General features: G+C 46.2%; 2 protein-coding genes across 5 annotated transcripts in view; one reads left to right on the forward strand and one right to left on the reverse strand.

The window, feature by feature from the left end:
* Positions 1 to 5,728, reverse strand: part of LOC310987593 (spatacsin-like) — a 59,421-nt gene extending 53,693 nt beyond the window's left edge. For 2 of the 4 annotated variants that reach the window (XM_083973921.1, XM_083973920.1), the window contains exons 1-3: positions 5,599 to 5,728; positions 5,292 to 5,411; positions 5,026 to 5,194 (exon numbers count right to left, since the gene is read on the reverse strand). In XM_083973921.1, the coding sequence (XP_083830047.1) occupies positions 5,026 to 5,194; positions 5,292 to 5,411; positions 5,599 to 5,682 (373 nt within the window). In that variant the 5' untranslated portion in view covers positions 5,683 to 5,728. Of the gene's footprint in view, positions 1 to 3,103; positions 3,824 to 3,921; positions 4,230 to 4,819; positions 4,897 to 5,025; positions 5,195 to 5,291; positions 5,412 to 5,495 lie in introns of those variants that run through there. The other 2 variants (XM_083973919.1, XM_083973922.1) reach the window with 2 other exon arrangements.
* LOC310987529 (uncharacterized protein) overlaps positions 1 to 16,885 on the forward strand; it is a 300,910-nt gene that overhangs the window by 87,184 nt on the left and 196,841 nt on the right. The window lies entirely within an intron of this gene.

Raw genomic sequence — 16,885 nt, forward strand, 5'->3', positions numbered from 1 at the left:
TACGGAGCTGACTGCGGACATTTCACTGCATTGCATGTATGTGACAAATACACTCTGAACTGAACTGTACTGAACTAGAAACTTTTATTTTGCTCCAGCTGCTGCTACAGAAACTACTTTTATTGTTCTGCTGTAAATAAATGAGATATATTTACTATGTTACTGTACGTAAGTACAGGGAGATGAAGGGAGCAAAAAATAAATATTCATGCTGCTTGTTGCAGCCGATACACACTCGGGCTGCTTGACTGTCGCTGTTTAGGAAATGTCTCAGTGGGCGGAGCTCACGTTTTTCTACAGTAGACTGGCCCAGGGGGAGTACAGAAGGAAGTACCGGGAGGTGGAGTCACTCTGAGTTAAGCCAGGAACACACTGCCCCGACGCGACCCGACGCCGACGGCCTTTGGCCGATGAGTCTATCGCCTCTTGTCGGCTACAGTCGGGAGAAAGGAAACAGTGAAACACACCGCCCCGACTACTGCCGACCAGAGCGATTGAGTGGCAAGGATTCCCATAGAAATACAAACCAATTTTAAGTCATAAAGTGGTAATAATCTTTGCCATGTACAGTAACCATGTTGACTTAATAAAATAAAATGTATTAGCCTGATCGGTTCATTGTAAAACATTTATTTATTTATGTAAATGTGGTGATTTCAGTACGTAGCCCAGAGGCAGCCCTGCTCACTTTTCATTCAAACAAACTAATGCCACTGCCACAGTTGTTAAATTTCATCAATGAGACCAACATTAATCTCCTAAAAACAATTTAACCAGCCAGCGGTAAACCTCTAAAAGCGTGCGGGATGAGGACGGAGCTCTGCCCCGGCAGATCCTGAGTCCAGGGTTACACAAATGTCATTAAAAATTTTAAGCAGGGCGGTTTCACAGCTATGACGTGGTCTAAAGCCAGACTGAATTTAAAAAAAAAATGTTATTCTCCTCCAAAAATGATAACAGCCATTGCCTTCTCCAGTACTTTAGATAAGAATGAAAGTTTAGAGATAGCTCTGAAGTTAGAAAGAACAGTGCTGTCAAGGTTGGGTTTTTTAATGAGTGGCTGGACTATAGCATGCTTTAGAGATGCTGGGAAACATCCCGAGGTGAAACAAGCGTGGACTAGCCTTAGAATGAAAGAGCCAGTACAATTAAAAACTGTCTTAAAAAGGTGGGAGGGAATACAGTCAGAAGGGCAGCTTGTGGGGCAAAGCCATTTGACAATATCTGACAGCTCCGCTAGTGCTATCGACTCGAACTGGTTAAAAGCAGCAGAGCACAGGTAGGGCTCAGAGGGGTCAGGGGAAGCAATAGGTGTGACTGACCGTAAAGCAGTGATTTTGTCAATGAAGAAGTCAGCAAAATTATTACAGAGAGCAGGTGTAGGTGTTATTGGGTCAATATTCCGAGGGTTAACAATGGAATCCAAAACATTAAAGAGAACTTTGGGCCTATTAATATTGCTAGACACAAGATTGGAAAAATCCGTGGTTTTCGCAGCTTTCACTGTTCTTTGATACTCTTGTAGACAGTCTCGTAATATACCATATGAGACCTGTAATTTGTCCTTCTTCCATTTTCTCTCAGCACGTCTTCAAGAACGCCTTAGAGAACGGATAGACTCGTTAATCGAGGGTTCGGGAAGAGTTTTGGAACTTATGGTTCGAAGGGGAGCAATAGAATCAAGTATGGCAGTGCATTTGGAGTTAAACAGAGCTACACGTTTTTCAGGACAGAGGGGGGTGTTTTCATTCAAAGATGAATTAGCAAACTCCTCAAAGGTGGTGCAGGACTTCAGAGAGGTATCTGAGTTTATGACCCTAAACTGACGAATTGGAGGACGAGAAGGGACAACAGAGAAAGGAATTTTGGCAGAGAACAAAACAGGCAAATGATCTGAGATACAGGCACCATTACAGATTTCATTTATACTAACAGACAAGGCATAAGTCAACACCAAATCAAGTGTGTGCCCTTTTTCATGTGTCAGACCAGAGACCCACTGTTAAAGTTCGAAGGAGTCAATAAGAGAGAGAAACTCCTTCACCATTGGTTTGTCACTACAACAAACATGAATATTCAGATCTCCTAAAATTAGACACTTATCATATATCGAGAGCATGTTAGACAGTACATTTTCAAAGTCCTGAATAAAGTTCTTGTTATATTTAGGAGGGCGATAAATTAATGCAAGTAACAAAGGAGTAGACGAGTTCAGTTCAATGAGCTGCAGCTCAAAACTCGATTGAGTGCTTCGTGGAATCTGTTGGCAGTGAAAACTAGATTTAAACACACACGCCGTCCCTCCTCCTTTACTACTTGTACGCAGGGAACTAAAAAAGTTAGTCGGGAGGGAGAAATTGGGAGAAATTATTAATTAGATGCACTGTGAGACTGTGACCCGACCACATGTCAGCTTTAGGAGAGGAAATCTCCGCTCCACCGCAACGAGCGTTCTTTTTTTTTTTTAATAGCTCTGCGGTATTGACCCGGCTGGAACACAGGAGGACACGCTGTATATCAAAGCTTGGTTGCCGCGCTGAGGCACCGGGTCGGTTCTGAGTGAAACTGGAGAGACACAACCTGAGACCGGACACCGGAGGGAGAAGCAGGTAGGATGTGCACGAAATGCACGCCGCTATGGCGTCGCTTTGGGTTGTGAGTGCACATGATGCGCAATTACATTTAAAGTAATGCGCGCAAAATACACTACATCTGAACAGCACCCATTTACACACACTTTTTAATGAAGGCGGCGGGCAAAATCACCAAGGTGGCTCGCCTTGGTCACAAACAGGCAGGGAAAACTCTGATGTCACTTTAGTCGACAAGAGAAAGCCGGTAAAACGTGGGTGAGGTAATCAATATGACATCGCCATGACAACATATTGTCACGTGTGCATCGTTTTGCCTCTAGCCGACGGACCAGTTGTTTATCCCGTTACGTGCAGCGGCTGACGTCCATCCGCCCGATTCTACGTGAATGCAGCATAAAGAATACGATTGAGTCTAAATTTTCACACAGTTAACAGTCTTTAATTAATTTTTTTAGAGCAACATCACAATCTGATGGATCAATCATTATTTATTGATTATTAATCTCCACAGAAGATTTTTGTACCTTTTTTATATAAATTACTTTTGTACACTCATTTAGTGACCAGTCAGTGAATAGTTACTGAACAGTCAAATAGTTGGGGAAAAGTCGGTGAACGGTCGGCAAAGAGTTGGTGAACAGTCAAACAGTCAGTGAACAGTTGGCGAAAAGTCAGTAAACAGTTACTGAAAGTCAATGAACAGTCAGTGAAGAGGTGGTGAACAGTCAGCAAACGGTTGGCAAACAGTCGGCGAAGAGTCAGCAAACAGTCAGAAAACAGTCGGTCAAAAGTGAACAGTCGGTAAACAGTCAGTGAACAGTTGGCAAAAAGTGAAACAGTCTGCAAAGAGTGAACAGTCGGCGAACAGTTGGTGAATAGTCAGTGAACAGTCAAACAGTCAGTGAAGAGGGAACAGTCGAGTCAGTGGACAGTCGGTGAACAGTTGGCAAACAGTCGGTAAAGAGTCAGCGAACAGTCGGCAAAGAGTCAGCGAACAGTTAGCGAACAGTTGGTGAACAGTCAAACAGTCAGTGAAGAGGGAACAGTCGTCGGATCAGCTGGCCAGTCTGTCGTTCAGGTAGTTGGAGGTGTTGGCGTCCTGCAGCAGCGTCTTGGTGACATCATACAGGTTCTGCTGATAGGCCAGTCTGTAGCGGCTGTACGCGTCGTCACAGTGCGTCAGCAGCCGCTTCACGTTGGCGGTGGCGCTGCTGGGGGCGCCGTCGAGCCTGAAACCACACACACACACACACAGGTGAGAGGGGGCATAGCCGGCGGCCGAGACACAGCCGTGACGTCAGCAACCTGCTCCGAGAGAGAGTCTCACTTCTTGAAGACGTCCTCCAACAGGCCGGCGGTCAACGGTCGGTGGCGTTTGAACTCGTCCAGGTACAGGAAGTCTCCCTTCAGGATGACGCGCAGGTGCAGGATGTGGGCCCAGTCGGGGCTGTAGCCGTACGCCTCCGCCACCACCAACACCTGGAAGCAGCGCGGCAGCTCGGCCACCGTGCTCAGCAGCTCCGCCGGGCGCAGGTTGATGACACGCAGGTCCGAGCCCTGGTTCAGGAAGTGGAGCTGAAGAGAAACGAGCTTCGCTGTGCGGACGCAGCGAGCCGCCTGGCGCACACACGAATCCTTGAAAAACACACACACACACACAGGTAGATTGTAGATGGTTTTTGAACCATATCGAAGCAGGAGTACCAGTAGTACTGCCCCCCAAAATCACAGATTTGATCGTTTTCATGTCTTGCTCTTTTGTGATTGTCCTTTTCATTTATTGTTCCATCTGTGTGTGTTCTTGAACGTATCGATACTTTGAGATCTGTGACTGTCTTGTCTTTAAATTCATCTTAGTTAAAAATCCTAACCCAATCTTAATTAATTCAGGGGTTTGTAACAAAGAAAAACTTTACTCCGGGGATAAATAAAGTATTTCTGTCTGAATCTGAATCTGAAATGAAAGAGCCTATAAATAAAGTTGTAAAAAGGTTAGTAGTCATAATCCTCCTCCTCACTCTGGATGACTCAGAGAGGTTGTGGAGGTTCCGGTCTAAAATAATCTCATGGTGTCACAGGTAAAAAACAGAAAAGAGGGCGGAGTTCAGGTAGAAACAGAAAAGGGGCGGAGTTTAGGTATAAACAGAAAAGGGGCGGAGTTCAGGTATAAACAGGAAAGGGGGCGGACCTAAGGTATAAACAGAAAAGGGGCGGAGCTCAGGTACCTTGGAGAAACTCTCTGCAGCGTCCTTCAGCAGACCCAACACTTTGACCAGAGAACTCTTCAGCTCAGGAGTCACAACTGTTCATGAGAAACAGGAACAGGAACATAAAGTGTTAGCATCTGTTAGCTGCTGTTCACTAAGGTGACCAGGTTTCTGAAATGAAAATTAAATTAAATTAGTGGCGGTCGGCGGCGTCCTGCTCTCACCCCAGGCCTGAGACTGGATGATCTTGAGCTGCGTCCTCGCCGCCATCTCGTGGTTCTCTCCGATCTCCCTCCTCATGCTGAAGCACAGAGCCACCATGTTGTGTTTCTCACTGTCGGCCGGGAGGCAGCGCTTGATGTAGTCTAGCAGCGCCGTCTTCAGACTGGAGCTCTGTGTGTCGCCACGGAGACAGGGTGATGATGAGGCGGGGGGTCACGAGGGGTCAAGGTTGTCAGACATATGTGTGTGTGTGTGTGTATGTGTCCACCTGGCGTCTGTCCGTGTCCGTCTTCTTCCTCAGCAGCATCTCAAACCGATGGTTCTGATGCAGCAGGTCCAAGACGTACGTCATCTCGTTGTAGCGGCCGATTCCTGTCAGGAGACGCACCTGCGCACACACACACACACACACACACACACACACACACACACACACACACACACACACACACACACACACACACACACACACACACACACACACACACACACACACACACACACACACACTCATATGAACCAGTCCTGAGCCAGCCTCCGTGTGTCAGAGCGGCTGAGGAGTGGGCGGGGCCTACCAGCAGGCTGTAGTGCTCCCCGGGGGCCAGGTAGGCGTGGCTCAGGTGACGGGCAGCCTGCAGCACCCTGACGATTCCCTCCATGTTACAGGTCAGACTGAAGCAGTCGTGAGCGACGACCAGCAGCTCCACCACTTCACACAAACACACACAGTCAGGAAGAAAGTTCAAGGTTCAGACACAAAAGAAACTCAACAGCAGCCACGGTGACATGAGCTCTCTGTCTCCAGGATGATTCTGTTCACACGGAGGTGAAACTAAGTCATCCCATTAAAACCTGTGTTCATGCATCCAGCAGCTCATCTGGATAGTCTCACTGTGACATATCCAGTCAAATATGTTGAAAACAGCAGAAGGAGAAGCTTTTCCTTCCCTAATCCTCTGATCTAAATGGACCTGTATGGTTTTGTTTCTGGTTTTCTCTGTGATGAAGCTGCAACCACAGCAGTTTCTCTGTCTCATACACTTTCTCTCTACATGGATCTGGATCCCAGCATCCAGGCCGTTAATTACGTGATAATGTCAAGAAATAACAATTAATTCAGAATCGGCCTTTATTGTCACTGTAGCCTACAAGTGCAGCAAAATTACAGCAATCACCCCATCCGTACAGCATACAGTACATACAATAAGACAGACATAACAGGCTGACTGGAGGAAATGGGGAAACAACAGAGGGGAGGAGAAAAAAGCAGTTCCCGCTGACAGCTCTATCCAAGATGTTTACCATGTTATGGTTTATTACCACAGTCAGAGCACTAACAGCTCTATCCAAGATGTTCACCATGTTACAGTTTATTACCACAGTCTGAGCGCTGACAGCTCCATCCAAGATATTTTCCATGTTGTGGTTAATAAATCCCAACATCCACCTGCATAAACCTCCCATCACAGCAGCTCAGTCATGTGTCACATGACCTGTTTCCTCCGGTCAGCTGAATCAAGCGGACCAATAGGAAGCCGGTAGATAAACAGTGGAACCAGGCAATACAACTTAGTGATGATTTACTGAGAACCAACCAGAAGTGAATCAAATAAATCAAATACAATTCAATTCCAGTTCATTTTATATGACATTTAATTCAATTTTAAAATTAAAATGACATTTCTTGTGTTATTTGTATGTTTTTGAGTCTATAAGTCTTTCCGTTTTATGTTTAGGTTTATTTTCCTGTGTACTTTCTGCATTGTTGTTTCCATTTGTTACAGTGGTAAAGAAACATACCTATTTGTTACTTCATTTGCATTCCATTTTAAGATTAAGTTGCAACACAAAGTTGATGACAACATGTGTGATGAATAAGACAGAGAACAGACTGAGCTGTAACTTGTAGTGGAGTGTCTTTAAATCTCTCAGCAGCTCTTCTACCACAGCTGGATCTCAGCTCACTGTTTATTCATGGTGTCAGACTCGTGTTCAGTTTTCAGTTCATGGCGACAGAGGGAGGCTTTTGTGGTTTCCTGTAAAGGTAGAGTCAGGAAGTGAAGGTAAAGATGTTCAGACGCCATTTTAGAGTGAACGGAGAAGGAGAGAAACTGAAGTCTGAGACGAGTGAGTGTCAACACAACATTATTATTATTGTTGTTGTTGTTGTTGTTGTTGTTGTTGTTGTGTCAGAGTGTGAGAGTCTGTGTGGACTGTGGAGGGAAGAAGAGTCAGACGTAGTCCGTACATACGTCAGCACATTGTCTCAGATTCACCTCCACACAACTTCTTCAAACTCACAACAAACATCAAAGGACATGGTGACTGTGGATTTGGGTGTGTCTTGATTCTGTGTGTGTGTTACTGGTTTCCCTCTCAGACTGACTGAAGTCCTGAAGATGAGTGTTAATGTGGAGGAACAGGAGGACAGATCAAAGTCTGCAGGATCCATCTGTCTGTCCATGAAGTTTGACGTGTCTAGACATGAACCTCCAGACTTCAGTTCTGGACCTGGACGTTCAGAGTCACAGTAAGAGATGGTTTCTATTGTAAACTGAGCTGAAGATGATGTCAATCTTGTATTCTGGTTGTTAATTGGTAAGGGAGGACGTCCTCTCTTTGCTGGGCTAGCCCCCACCTTCCTGCTTCGAGTTCAGTGGGCGGGTTCTCGGCCGGCTAACCGCTGCACCTCTCCAAATATGGAAAGTAGACTCCCACTAAAATCCAAGATGGTGCAGTTCAAATCCTTGTAGTAGGAGCACAAAATAGACTCCCCCAAACCACTGGGTGACGTCACAGGTGCTACGTCCATTCTTTTTACAGTCTATGATTTCTTTCCAAAGAAAAAATGAAAAAATATTTTATAAATGATACTGAGATTTGGTAATGGTTTATTTCAACCAGTTACTATTTCTTAACAATATTTTGATTCTCCGCTTGCCTCTCAAAAATAGAGGAGGAGCAACCTCCTCTGCCTCTATGGACCAGCCTCCACTGGTGTCCACTGATCAGTGATCAATGTGATGTGAATAAAAATTTGTTTGTGTTTGCAGAGGTCAGAACCACAGACTGAGAGCAGAATCTCCAGGATCCGTCTGTCAGTCCATGAAGAGTGACTGGTCCAAAGAGCTTCCTCCAGAATTCAGTTCTGGACCTAAACCTGGGCCTGGACCTTCAGAGTCACAGTAAGAGACGGTTTCTACTGTAAACTGAGCTGAAGATGATTCAGTCATTAGACTCATGTGAAGGAAACAGAGAGAAACCAGGAACCAGATCCATCAGACTCTGAAGGTTCACAACAAACCTCAGAGACAGAAACATGCACACACACTCTGTCCATCAGACTGATGAAGCACAGCGTCCTCATGTTCCTGTGTCATCAGCCTCAGTCAGTGTGAACGTTGCTGCACCAACACTTTAATGATCCACACGTCTGAGCCTTTAAACTGAAGTCACAGTAGAGATTAAAGACCAGACGAGACGACGCAGAACTGAAGAGACTCAAACTAACAGGGAGTTTGTTTTAGAGTCCAGATTTAAGGTCAACAGATAAACAGAGACAGAAACCAGACCAGTTCAGGACCAGGTCTTCATTCAGCTCGTCTCCCTACACTCGTCTTCCTCTACTTTCTCTCTCTCTGCTCTTCTGCTTACTGAAGCCCCGCCCCTTTGAGGTGGTTAACCAATCAGAGCTCAGATGTGGAACTGTGACATGTTGTTGATCCAGAAATGTCTTGACAGGAGGAAGAGGAGTGGTGTCTCTGTGGACCAGCAGCTGTCCTGCTGTGGTCTCTGTCAGGACGTCCTGAAGGATCCAGTCTCCACCAGCTGTGGACACTGGTTCTGCAGACAGTGCTTCACCTCAGACTGGGACCAGTCTGGTTCTTCAGGACCCCCCTCCTGTCCCCAGTGTGGAAAAAGACCCAGAACCAGAGGTGGACTGCAGACAGCCAAGAGCAGCTGTGGACAAAGTGAGACTGAACATCTGTCTGCTGATGTGGTCATTTTTGAAACCAGGACCTGTTGTTTTCTCCAGAGTCATTGTTCCATCACACAGCACTGACATTTAAGATGATGATTCAAACCTTCTCTTTGTTGTCTGTAGTTTTTCTGTAGCTGATGAAAATAATCTGATCAGATTGTCAGACTCTCTGTCTTCAGTCTGACTCTGTCTCTTCTCTCTCAGCAGATCGTGGTCTGCAGGAGGTTTTAGATCAACATAAGATCAGTCTGAGGAGCAGATGTGAACGAGTGACTGAAGGAACTGAGGCAACAGGAATTGGAACAGGAAGTGAAACCCTCCTCAACAGGATCTACACTGAGCTCTACATCACAGAGGGACAGAGTGAAGAGGTTAATACCCAACATGAGGTGAGACAGCTGGAGACAACGTCCAAGAAGAAGACCCTCCATGACACTCCAATCAAGTGCAATAACATCTTTAAAGACTTACCTGTCCAACAGAGAGAGGACGTCTCTACGGTCTCACCTGTCCAACAGAGAGAGGACGTCTCTACGGTCTCACCTGTCCAACAGAGAGAGGACGTCTCCACAGTCTCACCTGTCCAACAGAGAGAGGACGTCTCTACGGTCTCACCTGTCCAACAGAGAGAGGACGTCTCTACAGTCTCACCTGTCCAACAGAGAGAGGATGTCTCTACGGTCTCACCTGTCCAACAGAGAGAGGACGTCTCTACAGTCTCACCTGTCCAACAGAGAGAGGACGTCTCTACGGTCTCACCTGTCCAACAGAGACCCATCAGAGTGGTTCTGACCAACGGCGTCGCTGGCGTTGGAAAAACCTTCTCGGTGCAGAAGTTCACTCTGGACTGGACCGAGGGCTTGGAGAACCAAGATGTCAGTCTGCTGGTTCTGCTTTCGTTCAGGGAGCTGAACCTGATCAGAGATCAGCGGTTGAGTCTTCTCAGGCTGCTCCATGTTTTCCATCCAACATTACAGAAGGTCACAGCAGAGCAGCTGGCTGTCTGTAAACTTCTCTTCATCTTTGACGGCCTGGATGAAAGCCGACTGTCACTGGACTTCAAGAAGAAGAAGGTTGTGTCTGATGTCACACAGACGTCATCAGTCAACGTGCTGCTGACAAACCTCATCCAGGGGAATCTGCTTCCCTCGGCTCTGGTCTGGATCACCTCCAGACCTGCAGCAGCCAATCAGATCCCTCCTACATGTGTTGACAGGGTAACAGAGGTCCGAGGCTTCACAGACGCCCAGATGGAGGAGTACTTCAGGAGGAGGTCCAGTGATGAAGATCTGTCCAGAAGAATCATCTCACACATCAAGACGTCCAGGACCCTCCACATCATGTGTCAAGTCCCAGTCTTCTGCTGGATCAGTGCTACAGTTCTGGAGCACATGTTGACCACAGACCAGAGAGGAGAGCTGCCCAAGACCACGACGGACCTGTTCTCACACTTCCTGCTGGTCCAGACAAAGAGGAAGAAGAACAAGTACGGTGAAGGACATGAGACAAGTCCACGGGAGCTGACGGAGCCCGACAGGGAAGTTCTTCTGAAGCTGGGGAGGCTGGCGTTTGAACAGCTGAAGAAAGGAAACATCATGTTCTACAAAGAAGACCTGGAGCAGTGTGGTCTGGATGTCACAGAGGCCTTGGTGAACTCAGGACTCTGTACTGAGATCTTCAAAAGAGAGAGTGTGATCTTCCAGAAAACAGTCTACTGCTTTGTTCATCTGAGTGTTCAGGAGTTTCTGGCTGCAGTCTACATGTTCCACTGTTTCACCAACAGGAACACACAGGTCCTCAAGAAGTTCCTAGGAAAAGACTACAAAGAGGGAAAGAAGAGCACAATTTCTTCCTCTGATGGATTCAATACAAGCAGTCATCCGCCGCTCAATAACAGTCCTCCACCCCTGGATGACTTCCTGCAGAGAGCCATGCAGAAATCCCTCTGCAGTAGAAATGGTCACCTGGACCTGTTTGTTCGCTTCCTTCATGGCCTCTCTCTGGAGTCCAACCAGAGGCTGTTAGGAGGTCTGCTGGGTCAGACAGACAACAGTCCAGAAACCATCCAGAGAACCATCAACAACCTGAAGGAAAAGAAGACAAAGATGTCTCCTGACAGAAGCATCAACATCTTCCACTGTCTGACAGAGATGAAGGACCAGTCAGTTCATCAGCAGATCCAACAGTTCCTCAAGTCAGAGAACAGATCAAAGGAACTCTCTGAGATCCAGTGTTCAGCTCTGGCCTACATGCTGCAGATGTCAGAGCAGGTTCTGGACGAGATGGACCTGTTGAAGTACAAAACATCAGCTCAGGGACGGCAGAGACTGATCCCAGCTGTGAGGAACTGCAGGAAGGCTCGGTGAGTGCAGACATAATCAAAATAATTATTGATCAATAGTAGTAATACATCAAATACCAGTGTTTCAGTGCCACTTAACAACAATAACACAGACGCACCGTGCCGTGTCACAGCCTCTCGCCACGGAATGTGATGGTCTCTGGGCCACAGCAGCCCGGGAACACCGGCCCCACCTTCTGTGGTACGGGTCGGTGATGCCAGTCTGCTTTGACCAAGGGATCATCACATTTTACCACGGGAGGACACGGTGTTGCTCGAGATGAAGACCGGGCGGGACTGTCAGCTGAGAGCTTCCTGTTTCGGCTCCGAGCTGCTGGAGCCTCGCGGGTGACAGCGGAGCGGCTGCGCTGCATCCACATGCAGAACTCTGTTTGCAAAAGCCAAGTTATGATAGAAACTTCCAGATCATGAGCTGTCATGAGTTTTTGATCGTCATCTATTTCAGTTCTGCTAGTCGTAGATGACGATCAAAAACTCATGACAGCTCACGATCTGGAAGTTTCTATCATAACTCGGCTTTTGCAAACGGAGTTCTGCATGTGGATACAGCAGCTGCTCCGCTCTCACCCGCGAGGCTCCAGCAGCTCGGAGCCGAAACAGGAAGCTCTCAGCCGACAGTCCCGCCCGGTCTTCATCTGGAGCAACACCGTGTCCTCCCCAAGATCCTCCCGCGGTAAAATGTGATGGTGTCTCGGCCAAAGCAGACCGGCACCACCGACCCGTACCACAGAAGGACCGCGACCACCGGTGGGGCCGGTGTTCCCGACCTGCTGTGGTCGAGAGACCATCACATTCCGCGGCAAGAGGCTGTGACACGGCACGGTGCGTCTGTGTTATTGCTGTTATTTTTTATTTTCACGAGTTCACATAGCCTAGTTTTCTCTTACGTTTACGTTCTTTGTTACAACTCACCATAATATAGTATCACAATAATACTGTCAGTCATCTGGGGGTGATGCTCCGTCAGTCATCTCGGTTCCTGTCTACCAGTCTACTCTGTCATCTCGTTTTGCTGCTGAAGCTGCAGAAAACTTTTTCACAAACATAATATGTTTGTAATGGAAGCAGGTTTTCCGTGCTTTTCTGCTTAAATCCAGAACGCAGGGAGATAAGTTTTCTGTGAAGTGATGAAGCGGCAGAGAGCCGGCCGGGTCCCGCACACACATTGCGGAGCTTGGAGCATGTGAATCACCTGTTGCAATGAACCCGTAATTTAAACAGGACTCGTGCTTTTTCTTTTAGAACAGCTTTCTTCTTGTTGGAAGGCGTCGGGTCTTCTGTCGTCTCATTATTGAGTTTTTCCCGGCCCGGCGACGTGTGTTTTTCACTCTTTTACGTTTGTGCCTGCCTGTCAATTGCCTGTCAATTGCGCAGCACTGGGAAGATGCACAAACGGAAGTGGCAACATTTTCAAAATAAAACGACCGGAAGTGTGAAATAGACGAAACAAACGATTTTTTTTTTTTTTCATTTTCATTTCATCTTTCTGCGGCCCGGTACCAAATGGTCCGGTGGTTGGGGACCACTGCTCTAGATTATTCAAAAACCCAAAAATCACAAAAAATGAGAGACAGAAAAACATAGAGGTGAGATCTTTTATATTATTATATTTTTAAAAACATTTTCAACGCGGTCACACCTAGTGTCTCTCTGACTTTGTACACATATGGAAGGGAGAATACCCTCTCGGCTAAAACGGGACAGCTTACAGCATGTTAACTCATTGAGTGCCAACCACGTAATTTCTCGTTTTTCGTTCCCATGCGTTGAGTGCCAAAAACGAGATTTTACGTTTTTTGCTTTTTTTTTTAATTATGAAAATAGGCACTTTAACACACCTTCATGTGTAAATTTGGGGACTCTACGACGAGCAGAACTGAAATAGATGACGATCAAAAACTCATGACAGCTCACGATCTGGAAGTTATTATCATAAGTCAGCTTCTGCAAACGGAGTTCTGCATGTGGATACAGCAGCTGCTCTGCTCTCACCCGCGAGGCTCCAGCAGCTCGGAGCCGAAACAGGAAGCTCTCAGCCGACAGTCCCGCCCGGTCTTCATCTAGAGCAACACCGTGTCCTCCCCAAGATCCTCCCGCGGTAAAATGTGATGGTCTCTCGGCCAAAGCAGACCGGTACCACCGACCCGTACCACAGAAGGACCGCGACCACCGGTGGGGCCGGTGCTCCCGACCTGCTGTGGTCGAGAGACCATCACATTCCGCGGCAAGAGGCTGTGACACGGCACGGTGCGTCTGTGTTATTGCTGTTATTTTTTATTTTCACGGGTAACATAATGTTTCTTAAAAATAAAAATAAGAATCCATGGATTGTTGCCATGGAGATGGATACGTCAACATGGCAGAGTAATATTTTAGTGATGAGTCAGGGTTCATGCTAATTTGAGCACATTCTAAATTTCTTGTTGACCAATCAGATCGCTTGTTCGGAACTACTTGTATAATTCATCAGTAACAATGACTGCGTTTACATGCACTTCAGTATCCCAGTTTTAATCTGGTTTTTTAAGTACCCCGTTTTTTGATCAAATTCGGGGTATGGTGTTTATGTGAACTTAAAGCAGATATCAGCTTCACGGCCGTTTCGGCTAATGCTGCGTTCAAGGCAGGCTTTTGAAACCGTAAGTTACAGCTTCAAGTCACAACTACGACTTGGTAGCGTTCCAGGTAACCCGTAGCTCGTGTTTTTACCATCCTGTTGTCTGTGAAAGTTCCCTATAACGGCCACTCGTAACTTCCGACCCGTGAACTCGTACCAGATCGAACTGGTATGACTTCACAGGAAGGAAAAACACAAAGTACGAGTTTCTTTGAACGCACCATGAGTTAGCAGCCCCCGCCCTTGTCAGGCATCAATTGGTCCTCGTGCTACGTCACCACATTCACGCGCATCCCTTGGCTGCACACACAGCCCTTCATGCCGTTCTCTCTCCTCATTGGATAACACTTGTATCCCACAAGGAAAATTTTCTCCTCGGGTTACAGCAGAGCAGAGTGACGGAGAGACTCGTGTTTAGGCTGAAATACTTCATGTAAGTGATTGCTGACGGAAAATAGGACTATTTAGGACTTATATTAACAAAAACATTCCACTGATATCTGCTTTAAGAGAAACCCGGTTATTCAGTATCCCACATGATGAATACAGTATCCCGGTTTCTGATTACTGCGTATATGCGTGTTGTTTACAACAGAAAGTGCAACTACCAGGAAATATGTAGGTCAGAAATTTTACAAATTAAAATGCCATGTTATATAACTTAAAGGTACAGTATGTTAGAAATCTAAAGCAACTGGCCGTAAAATCCTCCTAATATGTCACAGAGACTCAGGAATAATGTTCATATAACATGATGAACTCACCAACAACAATAGTACAGCCAGAGTATTCGCATTAAAAATCTTTTTTTACAGACTGCAAATCATGTTTATGTTTTGAATTTACGTGTTTACATGTTGCGCCACCTAGCCCTCTCTCCTAGTCACGGCGGTCAGTGGCATTTCAGCCTCTAGTCTGGTCCACTGAGCTGCCGCTACGACTGGGAGAAAAAATGAGATCACTGTGTTTTGAATTTGACTGCAGTAAGTTTTTGGCCACATTCTTACATATGGCACCTTTAATAAAAGAAAAGAAAATTTAATGCAGACTGATCGGTTCATTGTAAAACATGCATTTATTGACGTAAAAGTGGTGATTTCTGTACACACGTTAGGCGACAGAGCCTCCAGGCAGCACTGCTCTGTCCAATACACACATGAAGCTTCCCTTTTCCTTCAAACAAACTATGCTACTGCCACAATTGTTAGATTTCGTCAATGAGACCAACATTTATCTCCTAAAAAGAATTTAAAGCTATAGTGCGTAACTTCTGTCACCCCCTAAAGGATTTCTGCGTTATAACAACGATACGGCCGGCACCTATGGCCCGGTGTAACCCTCCCCTCCCCTCCCCACCGCTACCCCTGTAGCTGCATGATACCGGTAATGCACATCACACACGGTAACAGTAACACTCGCAACACACCACATGTTGCTGGTCACGGACCACAGTTTACGGACTATAACACTCGCGACTCGCCGCACACTGCTCGTCACAGCACACAGACTCCCCGCAGTAAGTTACACACAGCAACACGGGCTACACACCTTGTAACTTAGGCCTACTGCTAACGATGTGGCTAACACCAGGCTGCTACATTCATAGCCGTGTTGCTTCTAGCAGCTGCGGAGCGCTCTCCTCCCTCCTCCCTTCTCGTTGTCAGGTAAAACCGAGTAAAACACGTCGTTTCGGTCGTTTCCTGTCCGCCAGCGCGGTAAAGTCGCTCCAAGACAGTAAATACAAAAAGAACAAATACTGAAAAATACCGCGAGGCGTTTGAGGAGCCGAACGGTTTAATCAGCGTTGTATCATCTCCTCTTCTAGTGGCTTGGGTGAAACGGATATTTACAGACACGTAGAAGTTACGCACTATAGCTTTAACCAGCCGGTGGTAAACCTCTAAAAACCCACGGGTAAGTTAATTAACGATCGTTTTCTCCCCGAGGTGACGGAGTTGGCTGGCCGGCCAAGCACGTCAGGAGACGGGGTTGCTGTCTCTGTCATGTCCCGGTCACAGCTCACACACAGGGAGCTTCACTCCTCCGAAAAACGTCGTAGCAAACTTGTAAACAGCAGTCGTTTGGATAAACCGGCCACACATTGGGGATCTAAACAGTTACTTTCTCGCATTAAAACATATTAGTCTCCTCGTCGCTCCAGAATGCGCTCTTGTTGTCGCCGCCATTTTGTTACGTAACGTATCTATGGTAACGGTTACGTAAGCTGGCTGAGCGGCTTTCAGATATCGGGGTACTGTGTTTACATGCTCCAGAATCCTGGTTTCTTTCGGAGTTCTCCAGGAAGCAAAATCGGGTTTCTCAAAATCGGGATATGTATATATATACAGTATATATATATATATATATATATATATATATATATATATATATATATATATATATATATATATATATACTGTGTATATATATATATATATATATATATATATATATATATATATATATATATATATATATATATATATATATTAGGGGTGTCACGATTTCGATTTTTTATCGAAATCGATCGAAATTACGTCACGATCTCGAGCATCAAAGTCAAAGAGAGGATCGACGACCCCCCGGCAAAGCTACAACTGCCCGTTGTCCCCATTGCGCACCAAGCGTCTTGTCAGTCACTGGTCCGAGTTTTCCTTTACTTTTTATTTTGGGGCAACACTCATTCTCTCTCCCCCTCTCTCTCTCTCTCTCTTTTTTTTTTTTTATACCGGCGGTGTCAGCTGATGTGCACGTCTGAAGCAACCCAAACAAATGCACATGTTGACTGGCTCTATTCCAGCCACATGATTGGTTCGGCACGGCGCAACTCTCAATATCATTGGCTATTTGCCAAAACATGGATGAATGAAACCTATCGACCACGTTTCATATTTCTATCGA

This window comes from Trachurus trachurus (assembly GCF_905171665.1).
Source record: "Trachurus trachurus genome assembly, chromosome: 6".
Lineage (NCBI taxonomy): Eukaryota > Metazoa > Chordata > Actinopteri > Carangiformes > Carangidae > Trachurus > Trachurus trachurus.